This window comes from Scyliorhinus torazame, chromosome 8 (assembly GCF_047496885.1).
Source record: "Scyliorhinus torazame isolate Kashiwa2021f chromosome 8, sScyTor2.1, whole genome shotgun sequence".
In the NCBI taxonomy this organism is placed as follows: domain Eukaryota; kingdom Metazoa; phylum Chordata; class Chondrichthyes; order Carcharhiniformes; family Scyliorhinidae; genus Scyliorhinus; species Scyliorhinus torazame.
In genome coordinates, this window is record NC_092714.1 from 61,368,723 (window position 1) to 61,382,572 (window position 13,850).

Consider the following 13,850-nt stretch of genomic DNA (forward strand, 5'->3'; position numbering starts at 1 on the left):
TTTCCCCATATTCAACTTGCAACCGGAGAAGTATACAAAATACCCATAATATTCCTTTTGGACAGGTCGCTAATATACAGCAGCAAATCATAAACACATATCGACACCCTGTGTTCCAGCCCGCCCCCTCTAATGATCCAACTCCAAGCATTTGAGGGCCTCAAAGCAGTGGCCAATGGCTCAATTGTCAACGCAAACAACATGGGAGTCATGAGAAACCCTGGCTGGGATTCTCCGACCCGGTGCCGGGTTGGAGAATCCCTGGGGGGTGGGATTTTCTAGGGCCCCGATGGGCCGAGTGGCCGACGGGTTTGGCCCAGTCCCGCCGGCGTGGATTACTCACCTCCCACACGGTGGGACCTGGAAGGTGAGTGTGCGAGGGCCGACCTGGAAGTGGGGGGGGGGGGGGGAGATCCGGGGGGCAGCCCCCCACGGTGGCATGGCCCGCGATCAGGGCCCACCGATCGGTGGACAGGCTGGTTCCGAGGGGCCTACTTTACTCCACGCCGGGCCCCTGTAGGGCTCCGCCATACTGCCCGGGGGCAGGCGCGGAGAGGGAACACCCTCATGTGCGGAAATACGCGGGCAGTTCCGCGCATGCGCGAGAATACGCGGGCAGTTGTGCGCATGCGCGGGAATGCGCCAGCAGGTCCGCGCGGGCAGTTCCCCGCCGGCTGGAGCTGCGGGGATGACTCCGGCGGCATCCTAGCCCCCTAGAAAGGCGAGAATTCCTCACTTTCAGGGGCCGTTAACACCGGAGTCGTTGGCCCTGGTTTTCACACCGGTGTGGGAACATAGCCCCATTTTTGGAGAATCCCGCCCCTTTGCTTTGTACCCCGGTGCAATCGAAAGGACCCGGAACTCATGGTGTCAGTGCAAACACTAGCAAATGGGGCCGGATCCTGGAACTCTCTCCCTAACAGCACAGTGTACTTACACATCAAGGACTGCAACGGTTCAAGAAGGCCACCTGTGACCTTCTGAAGGGCAACTAGGGATGGGCAATAAATGGTGGCCTAACCAGAGAAGCCCACATCCCATAAATGAATTTTAAACAAGCATACAGCAACCGCACCCATGACACAAACCCAAGACCAAACCCAAACTTCTCCAAAACAGGAAAAAGGTACCCCCGCTCCACCTGGTCAAAGGCCTTCTCTGTGTCCAATGATACAATTATCTTCGGTACTGGTCCAGCTGCAAGGGTGAGCATCACATTCAACAACTGACGCATGTTCACGACAACTTCTATTCCTTCACAAACCCGGTCTGATCTTCCCCTTTGTCCTCCGGGAGGCAAGGTTCCAACTTTAATGCCAATAACTTGGCCTCAACATTTAACAGGGATATAAGGCGATACAACCAACACTCTGGAATTCTTACCTTTTCAGGAGCAGCGAGATGGACGCCTGCACCAACGTCTCTGGGAGGACGCCCAGTGCCCCTAAACATGCTCAGCAACAATGTATCCAACTGATCCGAAAACTTCTTATAAAATACCGCCGGGAACCCATCCGGCCCTGATGCCTTCCCTGTCTACATGTGCTTCAAAGCTAACTGAATCTCCTCCAGGCCCAGTGGCGTCTCCAGCTCTTCCCACAATTCCTCCCCTACCTTGGGAAACTCCCAAACCCACAGGAACTCTGCCATCCCTCGTTCATCCTCCCATGGCTCTGAACTATACAACCTTTCATAAAAGGCCCTAAACACTCCATTCACCTTCTCCACAGCAGAGAGCAGCCTACCACCCAAACCCCTAACCTGAATAATCTCCCTGGGCACTTCCTGCCACCTTAATTGGTGAGCCAAGTGATGACTCGCCTTCACCCCATACTCATAGACACCTCCTTTCACCTGCCTCAATTGCCGCACTGCCCTGTCCATGGACAGCAAGTCAAACTGCATTTGCAGTTCTTTTCTGCATGCCAAAACCTCCAGCAGCTGAACACATCTCCATAACATTGTCCATTTCCCCCCCCCCCCCGCCCAGCCTTAACTTATTTGCTGATGAAATCTTCATTCACTCTTTCTTTACCTCGCGATTTGGTTATTAAAATGCTATGTTGGCTGGATTTCCATTTATAATAAACCTGAGCTCATCCAAAATTCTGCTATAGGATCCTAATCAGTACCAATTCTCATCTCCCACCCATGTCCCCAATGATTTTTATTCGACCTACACCGTGGGTGAAGTTTCCCATTTCGGAGATTATTTTCTCCCGTTGGAGCTGAAGGGCAGCATGGCAGCATAGTGGTTAGCACAATTGCTTCACAGCTCCCGGGTCCCAGGTTCGATTCCCGGCTTGGGTCACTGTCTGTGCGGAGTCTGCACGTTCTCCCAGTGTGTGCGTGGGTTTCCTCCGGTTGCCTCCCACAGTCCAAAGATGTGCAGGTTAGGTGGACTGGCCATGCTAAATTGCCCTTAGTGTCCCAAATTGCCCTTAGTGCTGGGTGGGGTTGCTGGGTTATGGGGATAGGGTGGAGGTGTGGGCTTGGGTAGGGTGCTCTTTCAAAGAGCCGGTGCAGACTCGATGGGCCGAATGGCCTCCTTCTGCACTGTAAAATCTATGTAAATCTATGAATTGCACCTGATTTGCGCTAAAGGGCTTCTCAATCCTTCGCCATGCAAATTTATGCATGATGAGGATTTCAAGGGAATCCCGCTGTCGAGATGCCATTTTGAGTGGGTGGTCCAATAGTGAGGTTGAGCAGCTGCACCCCCAACCCCCCGTGCAATTCAGCCCCCCCACCCCTGGATTTTCTGGTTCCTCTTCCCACTCTGTTTGGGGGCAACCTGACCCGCCCCCTCCCACCCCATAGAGACCCCCTAAATAAAGAGACCCCAGAGACACCCGAAATAAAGAGACCCCCACAGGGACCCCTAATTAAAGATACCCCCCAGAAAAGAGTCCCCTGTCTGGAGGCCCCCAGAAGAGAGACCCCTGTCTGGAAGCCCCTCAGAGAAGAGACCGTTGTTGGAAACCCCTCAGAAATGAGACCCCTGTCAGAAGTCCCCGTGTTATGGGCCAAGGTTTAGAGAACCCCAAAGTGTATCATGGAGTTCACCTGACTCACAACGTTTATTAGATTGTGGTATGGGGAGCACACGGCCCACTCTACAGGTGTGGTAGAGCAGAAATTGAAAAGTATTTTTTAAAGCAAAACAATGTTTATTCTATGAACTCAAGTTAACCTTTTTAAAACATACAGTGAACATCTTAGCAACCGTTAATTCAAATACAACGCCCAAAGAATACAACACTAAGTAATCCTTTAAGCTTTCCTTTTAACATCCATAAGACTTAAAACACCTTTTACCAGAAGTACTTTAGGTTTACATTCGCTACTGAGAACATTTATAATTCTGAATTCACCAATTGATGAAGAGATAGTCTTTTCATGGCAGAGAGATCAACAGTACACCTGCTCTGTCTGGCTTCAGCTCCAACATTGAATACGAAACTAAAACACACCCTGCAGCAAACAGCCTAAAACAAAAGTAAAAAGCAGACAGGCAGCCCAGCTCCACCCATTCTCTGACATCACTGCAGTAGTAAACACCCATTTCTTACAGGTACTCTCACTACAGATATTTATAAACGTACACCCATTTCTTAAAGGTACTCTCACATGACACCACCCCCCAATAAACCCCCCCCCCATCAACTTCAAGATGGCTTCATTTTTCACCTTTTCACTATCCTTTAAGAAATGCACACAGTAAATATACTTTTTTGTTTCAAAAAAACAACACACGCAAACAGGTATAATAATGTAGTCCATTTTTCTTTTCTCCTCCAACTGAAATCCTTCTTGATTGACAGTCTCTTTGAACAAGAAGGTCTCTGCACGAACCGTCCATTTCTCTACGCCTCGGCATTTCTCTTTAAAGTCAGATACTTTAGTTCAGTCAGAGTCCCTTGTAATTCTCCAACATAGGAGCATTGATTATCACAGCTTTCAGGCAGTCAAATGCCTGTTGAAAGTCCGCTGTCCTTTGAAATTTTCGATGTTTCTTCAGCAAGTCAATCAGTGGAGCAATCACGCTACAAATCTTTTGCACAAATGTTCGATCAAATCCACTCATGCAAGAACTCGCATTATTTTCCTTCGTCTTGAGGGTATCAGAAATTCCTCAATAACTGTTGTTTTCACATCCCGTGTGACCATTCGACCCTGTCCAATTGTATGGCCAAGGAAAGTGACTTGGGCTTTTCCAATTTCGCTTTTGGCTAGGTTTACCACCAAACCCGCCTCCTGAAGTCGATCGACTAACTCCATCAGATGTTTTACATGTTCTTTCCATGTCTGGCTGAAAATTACCGGATCGTCGATGTATACCGCACAATTGGGTATTCCTGAAACGACTTTGAACCATTGAAATGTGGCTGGGGCGTTTTTCATGCCAAATGGCATAACTTTGAATTGGTATATACCATCTGGAGTCACAAAAGCTGAAATGTCCTTCGCCCCTTCGGATAAAGGTACCTGCCAGTAACCTTTAAGTAAATCCAGTTTGAAAATAAAAACTGATTGTCCCACTTTCTCAATGCAATCCTCCAAACGTGGGATAGGATAAGAGTCCGTCGTTGTAACTGCATTAACCTTTCTATAGTCCACACACAACCGTTGGGTACCATCTGGTTTAGGTACCATCACTATGGGTGAGCTCCATTGGCTGCAACCCACTTCAAATATGTCATTTTTAAGCATACTCTCAATCTCTTTGTTAACCTGTGCCAATTTTAAAGGATTAAGTCTATATGGATGTTGTTTGATCGGAACAGCATTTCCCCCATCTACATCATGTATAGCCATTTTAGTATTTCCCAATTTATCTCCACAAATATGCCCTTGTGATATCAATAACTCTTTCAGGTCAGATCGTTTTTCCTCTCAACAATTTATCCCAATTTTTAAGAACATCCTCGTTGTCCAATTTAATCTGAGGTATGTCAAATTCACAGTCCTTTGGATTTGGTTCGTCACTTTGAGTTAGAATCATTAAAACCTTTTTCTCTCCTTCCCTTTCAAAGTACCTTTAAGCATATTCACATGACACACTCGGCGAGTATTCCTTCTATCCGGCGTTTTTAACCACGTAATTCACCTCTCTTAATTTCCTTTCAATCTGATAAGGTCCACAAAACCTTACTTTTAAAGGTTCACCTACCACTGGTAACAACACTAAAACTTTATCTCCACTGGCAAAACTACGAACTTTGGATTTCTTGTCCGCTACCCATTTCATCATATTTTGTGCAACTTTTAAATGTTGTCTAGCCAATTCACCTGCTCTATTTACTCGTTCCCTAAAATCTGACACGTAATCCAAGAATGGAATTACCGATTTCTCACTCACCAATCTTTCCTTAATCAATTTAAGTGGTCCTCTTACCTCATGGCCAAAAATTAGTTCAAAAGGACTAAATTTGGTTGATTCATTAAGTGCATCCCTAATTGCAAACAGTACGAAGGAATTCCTTCATCCCAATCCTCTCGATAATCTTGACAATAAGCCCTCAACATTGTCTTTAATGACTGATGCCATCTTTCTAACGCTCCCTGCGATTCTGGATGTTACGCAATTGATTTAAATTGTTTTATTCCTAAGCTATCCATAACTTTTTTGAATAACCTGGAGATAAAATTCGATCCTTGATCCGATTGTATTTCTGTGGGTAGTCCATATCTAGTAAAGAATTTAAGTAACTCCTCCACAATCTTTTTAGCTGTAATATTACGTACTGGAATGGCCTCTGGAAACCGAGTAGACACATCCATTATAACCAAAAGATATTGATTCCCACTTTTTGTTTTAGGAAGCAGTCCAAAGCAATCAATTAGGATCCTTGTAAAAGGTTCCTCAAATGCTGGAATGGGTATTAAGGGTGCTAGTTTTATCATTGCTTGAGGTTTCCCTATCACTTGACATGTGTGACATGACTGACAAGATTTAACTACATCTTCATGTAGTCCAGGCCAATAAAAATGTTTCTGGATTTTAGCTTGAGTTTTCCTTATTCCCAAATTACCTCCCACTGGTACCTCATGTGCAACTCACAACACCTCCTTTCTATACCCTACCGGCAATTCTACTTGATGAACTTCTGCCCACTTTTCATCCGCCTGCATATGTAAAGGTCTCCATTTTCTCATCAAGATATCACTTTTGCGGTAATAACACTCTGGTATACACTCAGAATCCTCTTCCGTATATGCTTTCTGATAAATCCGTTTTATTTCTACATCTTTTTGTTGTAACTCCTCCAATTTTCCTGAACTAAAAATATCCGCCTCATCCTCCACCTGTTCTTGTTCTTTTTCAGCCATCTGATCAAAAATCGTTTCTGATAATTGCACGTCAACTTCATCTTCACTCTCTGATTTCTCCTCTTGTTTCAACCTGTGACTTTGCCACCTTGTCACTACACAATCTGGAAAAATCTCAGGATATTCGTCCTTCAACACTTCAGTTGTCTGATTTTCCACTGGCTTATCAACCACAGTAGGCATAACTCCTACCTGCGATCCAGCTATATCATTACCCAAGATAAACTGTATTCCTGGACAAGATAGTTTCTCTATTACTCCTACTACCACTTCACCACTCTTCACTGGACTTTCCAACCTTACCTTATATAATTGAACACTACTCCTCTCACCCTGAATTCCATATATTACCACGTTTTCTGGCAATATTCTTCCCAGACTACATAACTCCTCATCTCTTACCATTAAAGATTGACTAGCTCCCGTATCTCTTAAAATTGTGACTTCTTTACCTGCTCCTCCTGGTACACATGAGTAAACTTTACCCATACAAATAAATTCTTTAAAGAGATTTGGCACCTTCATCAATCACCTCTTGATCAGGCTGTACAATCTTTTGCACCTCCTTCGCTTCACTTGGGCTTTCCTTCACCACTTTAACAAACCCCACTGTCTGATCCTGTTTTACCACATCAGCCTTCCCAGTGCTTTTCTTCAACCACCAACACTGTGACTTTACATGGCTTAGTTTATTCCAGTGAAAACATTTGAAACTTTTCATGTCTCTTCCACCCTCCTGGATTTTTTTTTTTTTAACCTGAGGTACACTCTCCTTATTATCTCCCATCACATCACCTTTACCTTTACCACTTGAATATTTCTCATGTCCCCAGTTCCTATCCCTCACAGGCTGAAACTGATGTCAGAAACCAAGCTTTGATTTATGAACTAATTCATAATCATCTGCCATTGCTGCTGCTAATCTCACAGTTTTAACCCTCTGGTCTTCCACATGAGTTCTCACTACATCAGGAATTGAATTTTTAAATTCCTCCAAAAGTATAATTTCTCCGAGAGCTTTATACGTTTGGTCTACTTTCAAAGCCCTTATCCACCTATCAAAATTACTCTGTTTGATCCTTTCAAACTCCATGTATGTTTGACCAAATTCTTTCCTTAAATGTCTAAACCTTTGTCTGTCAGCTGCAGGCACTAGTTCATATGCACCTAAGATGGATTTTTGCACCTCCTCATACGTCCCAGATACCTCCTCCAGCAGTGATGCAAACACTTCACTGGCCCTACCTACCAGCCCTACCTACCAGCTTTGTTTGAATCAATAATACCCACATCTCCTGTGGCCATTTCACTTGTTTAGCTCCCTTCTCAAATGAAATGAAGAAGGCTTCTACCTCCTTATCGTCAAACCTTGGCAATGCTTGGACATATTTAAGTAGATTCCCACCAAGCCTTCGACTATGACGCTCTTTCTCACTATCTTCATCAATATCCACCAATTGTACGTTTCCCTTTACGTCTGCCAATTTTAACTGACTGTCATGGTTCATGGCCATTTTCTGAAGTTCAAACTCTCTCTCTTTATCTTTTTCCCCAGATCTGTATCCCCCTTTTTCTTTCTTTTTGTTCTGCTTGGGCTATTCTTTCTCTTTTCCTTTCTTCTCTCTCTTTTTCCTCTCTCTTTCTCTTCCTCTTTCTTTTCGTATCTCTCTTTCGTATTCAAGCTGCTTTAATTCTTTCTCATGTTCCATTTGTTTAATTTGTAACTGAATTTTTGCTATTTCCAATGAGTCAAACTGTATCTCAGGCAGCTTTAAATGCTTAGCCGCCGACATAATTACCTCATCTTTTCGCATTTTGTAATGTAATGTTAACTGCATTGTTTTTGCCAAATCTAACAGTCTGCTTTTAGTCTCTGTCCGTGAGGTACTGCGTGTGACCGCCTCCACCACCAAAAACGTCTGAGCCTCTGAAAGAGCCATTGTCCACAACACACTCCCTACTTAAACTAAAATACCACACCTGAAAAGCACCCACAATATGCTCACCCCTCACTGTCTTTAAGTTCACTAAGCCAATCCAATAGATAAACTTTTATCCTCCTCGAGCCTCCAATTTGTATGGGCCAGGGTTTAGAGAACCCCAAAGTATTATGGAGTTCACCTGACCCACATATTTTACTTGATTGTGGTATGGGGAGCACACGGCCCACTCTACAGGTGTGGTAGAGCAGAAATGGAAAAGTATTTTTTTTAAAGCAAAACAATGTTTATTCTATGAACTCAAGTTAACCTTTTTAAAACATACAGTGAACATCTTAGCAACCATTAATTCAAATACAACCCTCAAAGAATACAACACTAAGTAATCCTTTAAGCTTTCCTTTTAACATCCATAAGACTTAAAACACCTTTTACCAGAAGCACATTAGGTTTACATTCACTACTGAGAACATTTATAATTCTGAATTCACCAAATGATGAAGAGATAGTCTTTTCATGCAGAGAGAGATCAACAGTACACCTGCTCTGTCTGGCTTGAGCTCCAACACTGAAAACGAAACTGAAACACACCCTGCAGCAAACAGCCTAAAAGGAAAGTAAAAAGCTGTCAGACAGCCCAGCTCCACACACTCGCTGACATCACTGCAGTAGTAAACACCCATTTCTTAAAGGTACTTTCACTACAGATATTTATATGCACACCATTTCTTAAAGGTACTCTCACATGACACCCAGAAGAGAGACCCGTGTCAGGAGGCCCTCCAGAAAAAGATATCCCTGTCAGGAAGCCCCCCAGAAGAGACCACTGCCAGGGCCCCACGCAGAAGCGAAACCCCAGTCTGAAAGTCCCCCAGAAAAGAAACCCCTGTCTGGACGCACGCCCCCCCCCCCCCCCCCCCGCCAAGAAGGGAGATCCCTGTCTGGAAGCCCCCCAGAAAAGAGACCATTGTCAGGAAACCCCTCAGAAAAGAGAGATCCTTGTCTGGAGGCCCCCAGAAGAGAGATCCTTGTCAGGAAGCCCCCCAGAAAAGAGACCCCTGTCAGGAAGCCCCTCCAGAAGAGACCCCTGTCTGGAAGCTAGAGAGCAGACCAGACAGAGGCACTGCTTTAACAATCACCTGAGCAATATACCTGCTGGTTCAGACAGAGTAAGCTTCGCCTGTCAATTCCTGGAAAGAGAAAACCATGTTTGTCAAGACCAGTAGTGATTCTCGCCCATGTGATTCCCGGCCCAGGGGTCCGCAGAATCACTTGGGCCTGGAGAATACGGTGCCCAGCTCGTTAAGTGGATGGGAATGGGTCTTCATGATCCATTTGCATCCTCCCGCTGGCACGGGGCGCGAACCTCGATCCTGAAGCCAACAGGGGGAGGGGCGGAGCATCGGAAACGGGTCAGCGCCCAGCGCCAATCCCGTTTTCTTCACTACCGCTGGATTCTCCGCCTCATCAGTACCTCCGCCACCGGCGGTGCAAGGCGGAGAATTTTGCCTTCATTATAAATAAAAATGAAACTGCTGAAAATACTCAGCAGGTCTGGCAACCTCAGTGAAGAAAGAAACAGAGTTAAAGTTTTGAGTCAAATATGACTTTTACTGCAATAATTGACTTGAAACATTAACTCATTTCAAATTGCCAGCATCTGCAGTATTTTTCTTTTAAATTGATTATAAAATTCACAACCTTATGTTCAAATCCTCCCTATCTCTTAAACCTCCTTTAGTCCTATAACCAGTTTAGTGAACCTCTTTTGAACCGCCTCCAATGAATTTACATCCTCTCAAATAAGGAATGCAAAACTTCAGACAGTATTCGAGATGCAGTCTGTCGATGCCCTGCATAACTGAAGCATAACATCCTTACTTTGATGTTCAATTCCTCTCTTAATAAAGGATAGCATTCCATAGTGTGTACTTTACAGAGGTGGTCTTAAAGATACAATTGATAAATACAACTTACTGCATCTACTTGTATTTGCATGTCTTATGATCTGCTTTTATGATTATATAGCTTAGCTATTTTCCTATCTCACTATGCAAAAATATTGACTAGTGGTGAGGGTAAGAAACATGCTTTCCTGTAATCGTGCCTGGAAAATTTAAACATGAACATCAGATGAGGCCAGAAGTAGAATGTAAGCACTCAATGTCCAAGCTCACACAGGAAGAATGGTTTCTTGGTTACAGTACTGGGGAACGGCTTGCAACTGTGGGGATGCATCAATGAGATGAAGAAAAGATTGGAAGAAAAATGTATTTAAAACTAAATGTTGCTGAGCATTTCTTCGAGAATTATATTTGATGGCAGCAGTCAAGACTGCTTCTTTACTCTACACGTCTATTTCTGCACTCCCTACGACAAACTGCAATTAAAAGAACCAAGTAATGTAGTTTGCAGTTGAAAGCTCTTGGGTTATCAGAGATACAGAATAATTCTGAAGTGCTGGACTGGACAAGATAAGATAGGCAATATTGAAAATATCATGCAACATTCAGACAAAAAAATGTCATCCTTTGCAGGGAGAGGTGACAATTCAAAGTGAATGAATTATTTTAATATCTCCAAACAATTATCACATCTATTTTCCTTCTGCAGTGTCAAATTAAGCTCCAAGTGTGTAGTGCAAATAGATCACAGCAGTAACTATTGCTAGGAAGGCACTGACATACATCAGAAAATAAGCAATTGACTCCATAAATTTTTTTTAAAGAAACAAAAATAGCAACAGCAGCAGATGCAATGAGTCCATCGATGCAACAAAAGTCAGAACAGGGGCTGGTTTAGCACAGGGCTAAAGAGCTGGCTTTTAAAGCAGATCAAGGCAGGCCAGCAGCACGGTTCAATTCCTATACCAGCATCCCCAAACAGGCACCTGAATGCGGCGACTAGGGGCTTTTCACAGTAACTTCATTTGAAGCCTACTTGTGACAATAAGTGATTTTCATTTTCAAAATTTAGCAAATTCTTTTGAGGATGTTGAAAAACCCTTTTACTGGTAGTGTGTATTTGCCAGAGGGAGTCTTAAAGATACAATTGATAAATACAAATTACTGCACTTACCTATATTTAGACGTCCTATGATCTACTTTTAGGATTGGTTTACATGGCTCAGGTTTTTTCCCATCCCGCTGGGCTTTTCCTATTCAATAAAAAAGGGAAGTGGATATAATATTGGAGTGAACAGTGATTGGAGTGAACATTAAGATCAGTTCAGATTGTCTGTTCTTGTAATCTGAGTTTTTGTTTATTTTTAATTTTAGCGAATATCCCCAGCCTTCCCAAGAGGGAAGATGTGCTAATTCTTGGAGCAGCGCAATACCAGAGCAGCGCGTGAAGGAGATGAGCAAACCCCTATTTCATTTTCCTGTTCCAAAAAACAATTAAACATGTGGTTCCCAAATAGGAGACAAGTCAAATGTTAAACTGATAGGAACAGACATGCCATTTGACCTTTACTCTGTTATTAATATTTTCACAGATTTTTCACTTAAGACTTGCTTCCATTTACTGCCCAACTGTAAATTGAAAATGTATCTTATCTTTGAGGTTGGAACTGAATTTCATTAATTGTTATTTCCCAATCGTAACCCCGTAACTTTTTAGTTTGCAAGACAGCTCTATTTTTATAACTGCACACAACTTATCAATATTCTTCAACATGTATTGTTGAACCTTTTAAGAAGTCAATAGTTATAGCTATACTCCATCATAGATGTCAGAAAGGATGCACAAATGAAAGTCAGTCCAAATATGGTCTACCAATTCAATTTTGCAGACTACATATAAAATCTCCTTTGATCATCAGTTCAATACCTTTTCCCATCTCTTCCTCTTTTTTGGACTCTTGTCACCTTTCTTGGCTTCTTACCATTCTTGCCACTTCTTCCATTCCCTACCACCTTCATCCTGCTCCCAAATTTCTGTGTTCCTCTCATGGGTTCTTGCTTCTGTTTAGTGGAGTCCCAAATGGATAATTCAGCTGATGTTGCCACCATAATTCTGTTCATAATAGTTTTCAGTGTTCTGGGACCATAATCTATCATTCATGAATTCTTGAGTTCAGCGATAATCGGTTTCCAATGAGAATATAGTTAGTGATATCACTGTATTAAAACTGAAACCTTTGCAGTCATTCTTTTGACACACCCAAGTCAGTAACTACAAGGTTTTCAGTTAACTGAATCAACAACTTTTCGAGATCAAAAATGTGACTTAAAATGTGTCAACTGAGCTATCATTGTTTTTCTCCCAATAATTTAATTACATTCATCATGTTGATGAATCCCAGCATGCAGTCCATTTAGAATCAGACAAATGGTGTGATTGTACATCAGAACCTATGAAACAACTTTGGCACAAAATAATAACAGCATCAATTCATGATGCATGGATCAATCAGAGCAATCTTTTCTATTTCCAAAAGGGGATAATTATTGCAAACGGGTGTAATTTGCTCCATCTGGCTTTCTGTATTGAATAAATAGTGTAGCGCATCCTTTTTTGCTACGGGGGGAAATTGGTGCAATGGGATTAGATTGTGATTGCCTCAACAAAAAAGCATATTTACAACAAAGCGAATTACCTCTTTCCATTATGTAAATTGCTATAATTCAATGCTAGTATTTTGACTCCAAAATAGCACTTGGGTGTGTGATCATTGTGTTGCTGAACCAGTGTAGTCTTCACCTTGAAGGGTGCAATTAAAATCACACCCTTCTCCCAAGGGCCATGCATACAACGGCATCAATGGAGTTAAAATGGGTAGTACGGTAGCACAGTGGGTAGCATGGTAGTACAGTGGTTAGCACAGTTGCTTCACAGCTCCAGGGTCCCAGGTTCGGTTCCCGGCTTGGGTCACTGTCTGTGCAGTGTCTGCACGTTCTCCCCGTGTCTGCGTGGGTTTCCTCCGGGTGCTCCGGTTTTCTCCCAGTCCAAAGATGTGCAGGTTACGTGGATTGGTCATACTAAATTGCCCTTGGTGTCCAAAGAGGTTAGGTGGGGTTACTGGGTCATGGGGATAGAGTGGAGATGTGGGTTTAAGTGGGATGCTTTTTCCAAGGGCTGGTGAAGACTTGATGGGCCGAATGGCCTCCTTCTGCACTGGAAATTCTATGATCTTCGGCAGAGCTTTTGGCCCCCATTTGGCGGGAGATAGTGAGGGGGGGGGGGGGGGGGGTGAACATGGGGTCTCACTCTACGCAGATGATTTACTCCCTTATACAACAGACCCGTTATGGGGAATCGCAGGAATTATGGGAATACTGGAGGAATTTGGCCGGTTCTCAGGTTACAAACTGAATATGGGCAAGAGTGAGGTTTTTGCGATCCATGGAAGGGGGCAGGAGAGGAGACTGAGGGAGATGCTGTTCAACATGGTGGGAAGGAGTTTTAGGTACCTGGGGATGCAGGTGGCAAGGGACTGGGGTCAGCATCATAAACTAAATTTGGGCAGGGTGATTGAGCAAATGAAAGGGGACGTCCGTAGGTGGGATGTGTTCCTACTGTCATTGGCAGGGAGGGTACAGACTGTGAAGATGACAATCCTCCCGAGATTGCTGT

General features: G+C 43.6%; 1 protein-coding gene and 1 pseudogene across 5 annotated transcripts in view; both read right to left on the minus strand.

Annotated features, from left to right (window-relative positions):
* The window catches only part of stxbp5l (syntaxin binding protein 5L), an 879,402-nt gene that overhangs the window by 435,976 nt on the left and 429,576 nt on the right, over positions 1-13,850 (minus strand). For all 5 annotated transcript variants that reach the window (XM_072513712.1, XM_072513711.1, XM_072513708.1 and 2 more), the window contains exon 9: positions 11,352-11,430. In XM_072513712.1, coding sequence (XP_072369813.1) covers positions 11,352-11,430 — 79 coding nt within the window. The remainder of the gene's footprint in view (positions 1-11,351; positions 11,431-13,850) is intronic.
* On the minus strand, positions 11,577-11,755 carry LOC140428981 (U2 spliceosomal RNA; annotated as a pseudogene).